At 35.8% G+C, this 11,818-nt stretch overlaps 4 protein-coding genes across 7 annotated transcripts in view; 3 read left to right on the top strand and 1 right to left on the bottom strand.

Moving 5' to 3' along the window:
- Positions 1 to 343, top strand: part of LOC116186804 (venom peptide isomerase heavy chain-like) — a 1,703-nt gene extending 1,360 nt beyond the window's left edge. The window contains 1 exon segment of the mRNA XM_031515170.1: positions 63 to 343. Within this exon segment, the coding sequence (XP_031371030.1) occupies positions 63 to 256 (194 nt within the window). The 3' untranslated portion in view covers positions 257 to 343.
- Positions 333 to 3,836, bottom strand: LOC102679682 (carboxypeptidase B-like). Of its 3 annotated transcripts, XM_031515163.1 has the most exons (7): positions 3,506 to 3,836; positions 3,034 to 3,228; positions 1,878 to 1,994; positions 1,519 to 1,652; positions 1,253 to 1,428; positions 933 to 1,161; positions 333 to 833 (listed from the first exon to the last, which is right to left on the bottom strand). In XM_031515163.1, the coding sequence occupies exons 1-7, from the start codon at positions 3,795 to 3,797 to the stop codon at positions 471 to 473; spliced, it is 1,506 nt and encodes a 501-aa protein (XP_031371023.1). In that variant the 5' UTR covers positions 3,798 to 3,836; the 3' UTR covers positions 333 to 470. The 3 variants fall into 3 exon arrangements, with proteins under 3 accessions (XP_031371023.1, XP_006609652.1, XP_031371024.1); XM_006609589.2 differs by lacking the exon at positions 1,878 to 1,994; XM_031515164.1 differs by lacking the exons at positions 3,034 to 3,228; positions 3,506 to 3,836 and adding an exon at positions 2,251 to 2,536.
- Positions 3,837 to 4,313: 477 nt separating this feature from the next.
- LOC102679816 (peptidyl-prolyl cis-trans isomerase A2-like) lies at positions 4,314 to 6,961 on the top strand. 2 transcript variants are annotated; one of them, XR_420845.2, is made up of 6 exons: positions 4,314 to 4,471; positions 5,145 to 5,349; positions 5,416 to 5,618; positions 5,685 to 5,827; positions 5,925 to 6,039; positions 6,163 to 6,961. XR_420845.2 is itself a non-coding variant. In XM_006609590.2 (5 exons), the coding sequence occupies exons 1-5, from the start codon at positions 4,364 to 4,366 to the stop codon at positions 6,257 to 6,259; spliced, it is 756 nt and encodes a 251-aa protein (XP_006609653.1). In that variant the 5' UTR covers positions 4,314 to 4,363; the 3' UTR covers positions 6,260 to 6,961. The 2 variants fall into 2 exon arrangements, 1 of the variants encoding a protein (XP_006609653.1); XM_006609590.2 differs by lacking the exon at positions 5,925 to 6,039.
- A 702-nt stretch (positions 6,962 to 7,663) lies between these two features.
- The window catches only part of LOC102680108 (piezo-type mechanosensitive ion channel component), a 25,551-nt gene continuing 21,396 nt past the window's right edge, over positions 7,664 to 11,818 (top strand). Inside the window, exon 1 of the mRNA XM_006609591.2 lies at positions 7,664 to 8,050. The gene's annotated coding sequence lies outside the window, so the exon portion shown is untranslated. The remainder of the gene's footprint in view (positions 8,051 to 11,818) is intronic.

Below are 11,818 nucleotides of genomic sequence, written 5' to 3'. Positions count from 1 at the left end.
AAAAAAAAAAAAAAAAAAAAGGAAAAGGAAAAAATTCGATCGATCCCCTCATCTTTTTTCTAATTCGAAAATATAAAATTTTCAGGGTGACTCGGGGGGGCCTTTAGTCACGAAGAATGGTTTCGGTGAAGCGGAGGTGGTGGGAATAGTTTCGTGGGGTTTGTTCCCTTGCGGAAGGAAGAACGCACCCTCCGTCTACACGAGAGTTTCCGCCTTCATCACGTGGATCGCCATAATCATGTTAAATTATTCGTAAATCGATTACGAATAAGGATTAAGAATTACCTCAAGAATCATTGTTAACGCTTGTCTGTTTTTTATTCAATAAATAATTTCCGTTTTCGCTCATCTTATTTCCTACATACACAATTATATTATAAAATATAATAATTACAATGTACATATACGTATCGTGTATAACATATGTATAACTATTGTTATTTATACAACTTGCGCTACGATTCAACGAATTACAAAGATTTGCAAGCTTCCGTGACGACCATAACCGCGGCCAACGCTTCCTTGGCCGTTGGGATAATGTAACGAGATGGTAGAACGAAACCGTACTTTCCGGTATCCCTTAATTCGATCGTGTACGTATATTTCATCTTCAGGATGGCCTTCGCCCAGTCGTCGGAGCCACCGGAAGCCGCGTACAGCGTCGTGGCGCTGTTTCCAACCGTGTAAGCGCTTCTCGCCTCGTCCGCCTTCCTCATCGCCGTGGACACTTGCTTTCCAACGCTGTCGAGATCCGCGTAATCAGGCGGTACCCGTTTGTCGTAGCCCCAAGGGTACAAGACGTATTGGCCGTAACTATGGAACGTCAGATATGCCTGGATACGCGATAAGTAAGTAATCAATTATTATATCAGAATTGAAACAATTTGAAACGAATACCGGTTAAATGATGAATCAATGGTTTAAATTCTCACTTTAAAATTGGCGGAACTGGCTTCGAAGAAATATCGAATGGCGTTGGTTTCCGGTTCGGAGAACGGGCCTGACCCCGCGTAAATTTCCCGACAAGGATCTTTGCTTGTTCCCAGGCCACCCCATCGATAGCCGAAGTTCCGGTTAAGATCGACACCGGTGCACAGACTGCCCACCGAACGTTTCCTGTTCTTTCTCCATAAACGGTCTTTCGTAAACGTGTACTCGTACCTGCCGACGGAAGCAAGAAACGAGAGTCGATTAACCGTGGCTTTTTGTACGACGTACGTGCAGATACGTTGCGCGATATATTTCAATTTACCCATCAGGATTCACAACGGGGAGAATATAATAATCGGCCTCGAGCGTCTCGCTATTTTCAACCAAGTGATTGATAATGTAAGTGACCGAGGCTGGGGAAATCCATTCTCGAGCGTGAATACCTCCGTCGATCCACAATGCCGGGGAATTTGATTTTCCGTTGCTTATTCTTATAACCTATTATTTTTTTTTTATCGCATTGCTGATATTTTTGTTTTTTAAATCATTCGTAAAAATACATTCCTTTTTTTATCGTACGTATCGTACCTTGAGAGGTCTTCCTTCGACGGAATGACCGATGGTGACGACAGAACAAACGTCGGGGAAAGTATCAGCCAGGTAATCGAGGTATCCGTGAATGTCCTCGAGTCGGTGATAACTGGTCCATTCCATTCGATGACCTGACGGGTATACCTTCAAGATTATTCAGAGGTTGCACGTTCGGTGTCCTTGGACGACGCGTGAAAATATTCCGCTCCGTCGATTCAGAGACGTGGATTCGAATCGGATTAATTGATGTCCGATTGATTGATTTTTTTTTGGTCAACATGAATAAATTCAATGTTCGAAATAAGATCAGAATTATTCTGAATCGACGAAGCGGGTTATGCGCGCAAGAGCCTCACCCCTAAATTGCCAAGAGCCACCGACACCGTACACGCTAGTTACAGGATAACGAAGAGGACGAGGACGTGAATATTTACTTGGCCTGATCGCGACTCTCTGCCACCAAGCGTAACGAGCTAGAAAATTACTAAAAAAGCTCAGTATTCAATAGTATATTTATGGCCTTAGTTAGTCGTTCAAGTTTATCGTGAAAGATTGTACGATATTTTGCTAATTAATGAAATGTAATAATGAAAATGAATTTTTCGATTCGGAAGCAGTTGTATAATAGGAAGGTAATTGTATCAAGAAATATCGTTGGAAGAAAATCTGTCGAGATTTTCAAGTGATTTATTTATCGAATGTTTTAAGATTGTAATAAGATTCACTGACCAAGAGTTCTCGTTTTCGCTAACTTTCGAACCGGCCCAATTGCCAACGCGCATCTCGACGACTGTCTGGGAGCAAATAACGGTACCACGATCGAAACAACAAAATCGAAAACGTCTTTGGTACGAATTGGAGATGCGCGGGCACACGCTAAACGTGCATAACTGTTAATGTTAATCCACATTTGTCGACCTATCGAAACTAGGTTAACGGGTTAAATCGCGACGAGGGCAATAACCTGGTAAACTTTCCATCGAAAACAGCAAGTGTTTTTTTTTGATGACGCTGAAAAAAATCTTTTTACCAAATCCAAAAGTAAGCGTAGCCAAGAAGCGAACGTTTGGAGTTTCGAATTGAAAACATAGAAGGTATTAAAATGTCGTTAATCAAATAACGATTTCACGCGATTATTCCTGAACGAATGAAAAACGACGATAAAATACGCTTATCGAAATCACTTTCGAATATACCGATGACTTCGAATATACCGATGTATATGAATGACGTTCTCGGCTTTCTTCGCCGCGTGACTCGAATACGCGATAACTCTTTAAGTGAGTGAGTCGTCAAACGTCATCATTCGTGTCAGTGGAACAAATAAAATAACAAGCGAAACATCGTTTCACTGTTGAATCGTAATCCTGATGAGCGAAATCGATCGTAAAAGCGTCGCGGTTGCTGGTAAATGGCGATGATTTTTGGATGAAATAAAAGAGAAAGAAGAAGTACCAAGCAGGAGGAAAGCGATGGAATTGCGATGATCAATGAAATATCGTTGGTGCAAACCTTTACGGCCTTGCAGTTCCTCCATCTCTTGCTCGGAAAGCGATGGATTTTCCTCGTCTATCGCTTTCTGCAAATCCTCGATCATTATCCGATAGTTCAAGTCTTTTTCTTTCAAGTAGCGAGACACTCTTGAAATTTCTTCTGAACGTATCATTACGTCTACTGCTGTGTCGTTGCCGGCCCATAATGACAGTACTGTACAAAGAATAGAAATAAAAATAAGAGAATTATTTTTATCCTCGATCTCTCACAACTTATCTTGTATAAATTAATTTTAAAAACAATCGATCGAATTTTAAAAACTATCGATGGATATTCACGTCCAATTTTTAAATTAAAACTGGATACGATTTTTTTTTGGAAAAGTTCCATTCACTTTTAAACTTTTCTCTTAAATTATTTTAAGAGAAATTACGAAAAACTAAACTCTCGATTTAAAAATTCTCTCTGAATGGGCGAAAAATTTACGAACATCCAGCTTCCTGAAAGTCCATGGTGACGTTCGACACTATGTCCTTGTGCCCTTCCACCCTCCAAACCTGAGCACCATCGTAAGTTACTTTGGCATCCCTCACTCTGACCGCTCTTTGAATCGTCTTCGAGTTTTCCTGGGCAGGCTCGTCCACGATCTCGATCCAGTCGGGGATCACGAATTCTCGTTTCTGACGATCGACCACCGCCGCCGCCTCGGCAACCAGGGCAACGACAAAAAGAAAGGAAAACGCGATGAAGCGTGCATTATGTGATCGACCGGTCCTCTCCATCGCGAACAACTGTCCTTGGATCGACAATAGTCCCTGCTTTTATAATATTCGAGCCGGTCGACGATCGGGAGTAACGGGACTTAACGAGCTCGCCTCGATCCTTCTCGATCGTGGGTCGTTTCGAGGATCTTTGACCCCATCTTTGAAAAAATTGAAATATATTTCCGTGAAATTCATCAATCGATGAATTTTTATCTATCACCGTGCATCCAAAATTTTTGATATTCATCATTCGATGAGATTTCTCGATCCGTTCCGAAATTGAGATCGAGAGTTTTAAAGATTAAAAATTAAAAATAACGAAACGTATAAAATCAACTTTAACGATTACGTAATACGATAACACGCTAGATAATTAATTTTACCAGGATTTTATCAATATTTAATGACACTTATTGTTACAAATTTTATTGTAACTAATGTTAACGATACGTAGTTATTTCGTCACACGAATTTGAAACAGTATCAACGTGGTTTCAATCAAGGAATATATTCCGCGCAAGCGTCCTCGTGCTCGTTCGGTCATCGCGTGGTGCTTCTGATCGCATTTAAGTGCGGGTTGAATTATGAAGCTGCAACTATCAGGGGACACGACTCATTCTAAACGCAATCGTAAAATCATGAAGATTCTGTTGACGATAGCCTGCCTGGTCGGATTGGTCGCAACTTTCGAGGTATCGTTTCGAATTTAATATTGAAAATATCACTGATACAATTGCGTTTCAATTTCGTACCGTTATCTGAAAGAAAATCGTCGCGAGATTTCTGTATATATCGTTTAGTGATAAAGAATGAATAAGAGAAAATAGGAAGGACGAAGGTTGGAATTTGGAAATATAATTTCTATAATGAGGTTGAAGAAATTCCATTTTTGAGATACCAAAAGAATTGGAAAAAGATGGAAAAGTGATATGAAGTGATTAAAAAATCGTTAAAAATATTAAATGGTGATTTTCTGATGAAATTCTGAGGAATGAATTTCCATCAATTACGAAAGAAATGAAAGAGGATCGAAGTACGTCGTTTCGTGCTTTTGTGGACTACATAAGGTTTCCTTCATCTGCTTAATAGTTATACACGTTCGATTCTCGACAATTCTTGGCGAGGACGTTAGAATAGCGTGAAACTTGACGTGCGTGAAAGTCGTGGAAATTTAGTCAATGAGAATTATTCACGACACATCGTCGAAATTATTCCGTCATCTCATTTCTTCGATTCACGATTAAACCACCATTCACAATTTTTATTTGTGAATTATTTGTGATTCATCGATTGACGATTAAGCAAACAATACTTAACGATTAATTTTTTTATTCTCTCTTACTGACTTGTCAAATTTTATTCCAGAAAAACAATCTCACTGTAGTCGACCAGGTGTATCTGGACATTATGATAGACGATCATCCAGTGGGAAGAATCGTCATAGGGTTATTCAGTGATATCGTGCCTAAAACTACGAAGAACTTTCTCACTTTAGCCACTACAGGGATTGGAGGAAAAACTTATAAGCATAGCACGTTTCATCGAGTGATTAAAAAATTTATGATACAGGGTAATTAAATAATTGGAATTATTTAACAAAGGTAGAAGCATTAGTTTAATTTTCGTATCTTTTCAGGTGGAGATATAGAGAATGGAGACGGTACCGGATCGATTAGTATCTATGGAAAAACGTTTGACGACGAGAATTTTGAGATTGGTCACAATGCACCCATGTACGTGAGCATGGCGAATGCCGGAAAGAATACGAATGGATGTCAATTCTTTATTACGACTATTCCTACACCCTGGTTAGATGGGAAGCATACTGTGTTTGGAAAGGTAACGAGAAAATATGTCGAGGATGCAGAAATTTTTATTTTTATTTTTATTTTTATTTTCTTGTAGGTGATCGAAGGCGAAGATGTAGTTTTTAAGATCGAGCAGACGAAAACGGATGCTGATGACGTGCCGATTAAACCCGTGGTTATCTTCGAATGTGGTTCCATACCTACCCCATCTCCGTTTAAAGTGGATGACAATATTTACAAGTAAATCGATTAATTTTTTTTATAAAATATCGCAGTAGAAGAGTCTTTTAAGTATTTATTAGTCTTTATTAGTTATAATTTTTTAATTTTCTTTTAGAAATGTATAAATTTAAAGTATATATATATATGAGCTTCACTGTAAATCCTAGTGTTGAATTATATCTTGTAGAGAAAAAATGCAGTAGAAAAGGATATAGTATAAGAAGTAGAAGGTATGTAATTGATTTATAAAAAAATATAAATTTAAAATGTATTAAAATTAAATGTAATTTCGAATAAGTACGACTTTTAATCGATTAATGAATTATAATAAATATTTATCTCTTAATTTCCAGTATCTGGGCATGGATAAAAGCAACATCTATACCATTAGGTTTCAGTTTCTCGGTCCTGGCTGTGTTCCATTATATGATGAAGAAACTAGACGTGTAATTATAATATATATAAATTTATTTCAAAAACAGAAGGTTCAGAAGGATTCAAAAAATTATGCTTATAATGGAGGTACGAGAAGTAATGAGAAAAACTATATTTCGTAATTTTATAGTTACTGAAAGGGAAAGAAAAAAAAATCACAAGAACGAATTATTATCTCGAAATAAAACTTTCTAAAACTAAATCATAATTTAAGACACGAGCAACGAGAATCGTAAATTAATTCTAGGAAAATGCATTTCTCTTCTTTTTATAATGTTTCGTCCATTCATATGTATCAAGACGCAGTCGCCATCTGGTAAGGAATCGATTGTACTAATCCATTGAATTTGCAAGGAACTTTCAAATACTTACTCCCGTGATTTAACACTCGTTATTTAACATCTCCACCATCATTATTGAATCCTGTTAATGTAGAAGTTCAAAAAATAACAGGAGCAGAACTATGCTACGATCTAAACTCACCTCCATTCTTTTTTTCATAATTTTCCATCCTTATTTGAAACCTCCTCCACAGTTCTAACATCCTGTTAACTTGCGAGCAAATAACAGGAGCAAAGGTAAGTTATAAATTAAAATTGGTATTCTGACTAGAGTATCTTTCTTGTCGTATATGATACCTCTACCATCGTTCTGCATTTCTGTTAATATCAGATGAAAATGACAGTAACTGGATAAATCGAATTGGTGTTCAGAACAGAATTTATCTTCCTTGTCTAAAACCTTCATTACGGTTCTACATTCCCAATAATTCATGCGATTTTTAGTTGAATTCCATATTCAGAGAAGATAATAAACGTGCTTTATACTTTATTGTTACTTCTCTTGCCTGGCTTGTGAATGGATGATATAAGAGGATAAAATGGAACAAGAAATTGGGAAACAAGATTTACATCTTACATTATTTATCTTTTTTAAATTTATATTTTTATTTCATCCAATCAAAAATTCAAATTTGATATTCACAACGACGATCGAATTCTGAATCGAGGAGTACAAATCAAATCAAAAATCTTTGAGTCTGATCCAAAAAATAAATTAATCCAAAACCAAGCCTCAACGATAAGATAAAACTAAAAACTAAAAATTAATACTTATATCGATCTAATTAACATCACACAAAACAACAATCATCTTCATACAACAAATAAATCGTAATTAAATAATTAAAAAAAATATATCATTTTATTAAAGAAAAAAAAAAAAAAATCGGAATTAAAAAATTAAAAAAAATATATCATTTTTTTAAAGAAAAAAAAAAAAAAAAAAGAAGAAAATAATCTCCAAATATCGATGCAAAGATAATTCCTCCCTCACGTAACGACTCTCCGAATAGTCCGCTACTGTATACAGGAAATGACGCAAAAGATGTACGCAGGCGCGGACATTCTACGCCAGAGAACGGGCGTAGAACGGTTCAGTGTGTGTTGAGCCGGCGTTGATCGCCGTTCGTCGTTCGAGGCGTATCAATGTAATCGTGATACGTGCGGATGAGTCACGATTCCTCGCCAAAGAAAAAAAAAAGGAAAAAAGGAAACGTGCCTCGTGGGCGTTCGCGAATCGTTCCACTCGAGGATCACGTATCGTGGAGTGTATTTAAATCGAACGTTAAATATAACATTAAGCGAGGGGAAGATCGAGCGAGTGTGTGACAGCGTGAGATTTGACGCGTGTTGGAGCCGGGAGGCGTATGTTGCTCTCCTGGAAGTTCGATCGACGTGAACACAATTGGGAGAAGAATTGTCGTGAGGGATGCTTTGAGACACCGGTGGAGTGGTTTCATTCAAGGTGAGCGTGTTCTTCTTCCATCTGTCTCTCTCTCTTTCGACCCTTTTGTGCGCCGATTCGAGTCAGCTGATTATGCTTCGATGTGGTTGGTAGTTGAATTATACGCGTGTGTGGATTCGTATATACGTATACGTTATTCTGAGAATAAGCGATGATGGTACGTTCAACCCAAGTTGGATGGTTGGTTAAGGGAAAAAAATACATGGATGTGTGGGCGTGTGATTGATAGAATGAATTGGAGTGAATTTTTCATGTATGATGCATGGTATATAGCATATCGTTGGTATAGACAATAAGTTTGGAGTATAATACAGTAAGAAATTTTTATCCTAGATGGATTTTATAAGAATGGAGGACAGATGGAACTTGTTACTAGCGATTATTTATATAAAAAGATAAAGAATAGAAATACGAAAAAGTAGAGGTGAACTGTGAAAGAATTGGTCGACACACGTGTGATGACTCAGTCGTTGTTTATCATTTATTAAATTTAATAATAATCTTCGAAAATAGAATCGATGATCGAATGCCGTTGATTTATTCGCGTAATTTTTACAATGCGGAACTTGGCTCGTTCGCAGGAAACGCAAGTCGCTCGTAAAACGGTTGACATTTTGTTCATTTACGAGGTTCATTTGGCAAAGGTAAAGAAACGTCGTAAATCGAAGCAAATTTTCGAAACGAAATTCGACCGTAACGTTGTTTATTGCGACTCACGATTGGAAGATCGCCGGTACAAAAACAAATATGTGGATTCTCGAAATTTAGGGGCCGTCTCTTGTATATGCGATAAGAATGAATCATATTCGTTATGTCGTGTCTTCCTTCGTGTATATATGTCGACGAAGCAACGATAATACAATACATTATCGTCTCGCCGCATGAAGGTGTTTACAACGCGTATTTCGCCGTAGATAATTGACCTGTTTTAAATTAATATTAGAAAAGTATTTAAAATATTAGAAAATATAATCGATATTTAAACGATATAGTAAGCGATATAGTTTCTTACATTATTCAAATTTTTGTGTTACAATTATATTATATCTCATTCCCAATAAAATATATTGAAACAAAAGTTTAGATTATCGTTATTAAGAAAATTTTAATATTCGTATATAATAATTAATAATTGTTAATAATTGTTCGTAGGAAGATAGGGAAAGAACAACAAGATAGGAATATAAATTTCTATATAAATGAAAAAGGGAATAGGATTAATTGCAATAACACGGATTTAGATAAAACGTTTAAATAAAAGAAGAATGAAAAAGCATGGTTGCTTATCGAAACATCAGGAAACTCAACACGAATTATACTCATCCTGAAAGCGTAACGAGGGATGTGCACACTCCCTTAATCAACTCCTTATTGCGTGCAGCACGCACGTACGCAAGATGGGCACGCAATGCGCACGTTTCTTCTTAAAATTGGTATATGTATCCGAGAAATTTAATGGAATATAACAGCGGGAATCAAAGCGTGAGCTTTTTCAAAGGTAATTATTTCTAAAAGACTTCCTATACCTCGTGTTTCATGATTACATTTTCCTTTTTTTCTTCTTTTTTCTTTTTTTTTTTGTATTCTCCGAGTAGAAATTTAACGATCGTTAATACGTGTTTTCCATTAATTAAATAGAAACGAGAATGAGAAAGTAAGAATAGTTTTCTCGTCTTTGTCTCTTTATCACACATTTGAAAAGTTAATGAATGTCTTCATAAAAGAAAGACGATAACTGTCATGTGTTTTCATTCAGGAACGAGCCAGCCTATTCTGTATAACAAAATATGTTGGACGTTTTCTATGGAAGCTGAGTTAGTTTCTCATTCTCTTGAACTTTTCAGGCTAAAATTAAGCTCGGGATTCTGCAATACCTTCGTCATCGACATTGATTCCATGGACAACTGGCGAGTATTAATCGAACGATATTAATTTTACGAATTTGTCGTATATGTATATACAATTTCGTTTAGGTCTAAGATTAAAATTATAAAAATATTCTTTTCACCGGAGTTTAAATAAAGGAAATCATATCATATTCAATCACGAACCGCGTTGAATCACGAACCGCGTTATCTGTTTGCTCAATGGAAATCAATAAAAGATAAAACGTGATCGAAGTAATAGATATTCTCTATAAAAGTAGTGAAAGCGATGAAAATATGAAACGCATCTTCGATCGAATGTTTGATTAATATTGGCGCAAAATACACTTTTTTCTTTCTTGTATATATATATATATATATATTATAATACGAGTACATTGACCAAGTTGACGAAATGAAAGTAATTCGCAAGTGCAGCTGTAATTTAATTCGCGTAATGTTTCTCAAACCGGTTTAGAGTATGAATAAGACGTTCATTTTAAGTTGATTAAAATGCAGCTTCTCAACAGTGCTGAGTCGCTTAAGTAACATAAATGCACTTAATGCAAAATAGCGTTGATCTCTTTCTAAACAAAATTTCCCTTAGGTTTCGAGATTTCACGATGGAAATGTAATTTCTTTTAATTCAACTTAACTTGAAAATTGAAATAATACGTTTCAAAAAATTTGAAACGTACTTGAATTTTTTTCCCTCATGATTTCTCTCTGTTTTTTTAAATAATACTTATTCTTTTTCACTTTTATTAAATCGCGATTACAAATCTGTTGCAGAGGATTAGTAAAATTTCACCAGGTTTGGAGCATGCCAATTATCGTTGCCAGTTCTGTAGTATTTACACAACCTGTCGTTTTAAACACGTAGGTGTGATCATCGATCGCGTATCCTATCGAAACTTGGATATTTATAAAAACGAGGACGTTGTTCTTCCTTTTCTTTTTTAAGTCACGTGACAGATGAGGATGATCTTTGATGAAACAAAAAGAAAATATTTGCACAAGTTATACAGTATAATCGTACAGTATATCGTACTCTCGAAAGCAAGAATGCACGAAGCAAAGGTAATTCACCGCGAAAGAATTCGAATTTTTCTTGACGCAGATTGGAAATTCCTAACATGTCGCAATTTTATTTCATTATTTAAATTTCATTTGTTCGAGGATTTGTTTTTTTTTTCTTTTCGTTTCAATAATAATAAGATATTATTTTTCACTTATACAAGCGATTCGTAATACGATTCGATATACGTATAAAATGATATCGTATGTCAATGATATAACATGGATGACAATAAATTTTGATATATAATTACTCAATGTCAATAATACTTCCATCTTTTCATCTTTCGAGGAAAGAACGTTTTAAGAATCGCTTTATAATATATTAAATTCTTCATCTAGGTCAAATGATAAAATCTTATGCATAAAAAAAAAAAATCTTGCATTGTATACATTTATTGAAGGACTTCACGAAGAGGCGATCTCTATAGTTTGAGATAAATGAAAATGAACAGTCTAGTCGAGATGTTCAATGTCAGCACTATTGAAAATATAAAACTCGAGACAAGTTGAATCTTCTTTTTCTTATATTTCACAACGTTCCTCCTTCTTTTGGTATAATTCTGCATTAGTATCGAGTAGTACTAAGTAGCTTTTAGTAAAACTAAAAACAAATTGGACGCACCTTGTTCCCCCCTAGTTCAACCCCATATAATTTCTTGGTAATTAAATTGGGCGTGTCAGTTTTTATTGAAAAACATGCAGACCTCGAAGCATTTTCGTTTCTCGGAACCATTTGATAACCTCAAGCTTTTTCTATTTCCATTTTCATCGATCGTGAATAAACATGCAAATATTTCTTACCGAAATATTTGCTCAACGAGTA

Source organism: Apis dorsata, unplaced genomic scaffold, assembly GCF_000469605.1.
Source record: "Apis dorsata unplaced genomic scaffold, Apis dorsata 1.3 scaffold_58, whole genome shotgun sequence".
NCBI classification, from domain to species: domain Eukaryota; kingdom Metazoa; phylum Arthropoda; class Insecta; order Hymenoptera; family Apidae; genus Apis; species Apis dorsata.
Note: the sequence above shows the minus strand (reverse complement) of the source record. Positions and strands in the feature narration are given on the sequence as shown.

What these genes read in the sequence shown, in the direction of transcription:
- LOC102679682 (XM_031515163.1), bottom strand. Translation starts at nt 3,797, where the DNA reads ATGGAGAGGACCGGTCGATCACATAATGCACGCTTCATCGCGTTTTCC. An exon ending in GGAACTGCAAGGCCGTAAAG is followed by an intron (nt 1,995 to 3,033) that starts GTTTGCACCAAC and finishes GTAATTTTCTAG; the next exon opens with CTCGTTACGCTTGGTGGCAG. An exon ending in CCCGTTGTGAATCCTGATGG is followed by an intron (nt 1,162 to 1,252) that starts GTAAATTGAAAT and finishes TTCCGTCGGCAG; the next exon opens with GTACGAGTACACGTTTACGA.
- LOC102679816 (XM_006609590.2), top strand. Translation starts at nt 4,364, where the DNA reads ATGAAGCTGCAACTATCAGGGGACACGACTCATTCTAAACGCAATCGT. An exon ending in TAAAAAATTTATGATACAGG is followed by an intron (nt 5,350 to 5,415) that starts GTAATTAAATAA and finishes GTATCTTTTCAG; the next exon opens with GTGGAGATATAGAGAATGGA. An exon ending in AGCATACTGTGTTTGGAAAG is followed by an intron (nt 5,619 to 5,684) that starts GTAACGAGAAAA and finishes ATTTTCTTGTAG; the next exon opens with GTGATCGAAGGCGAAGATGT.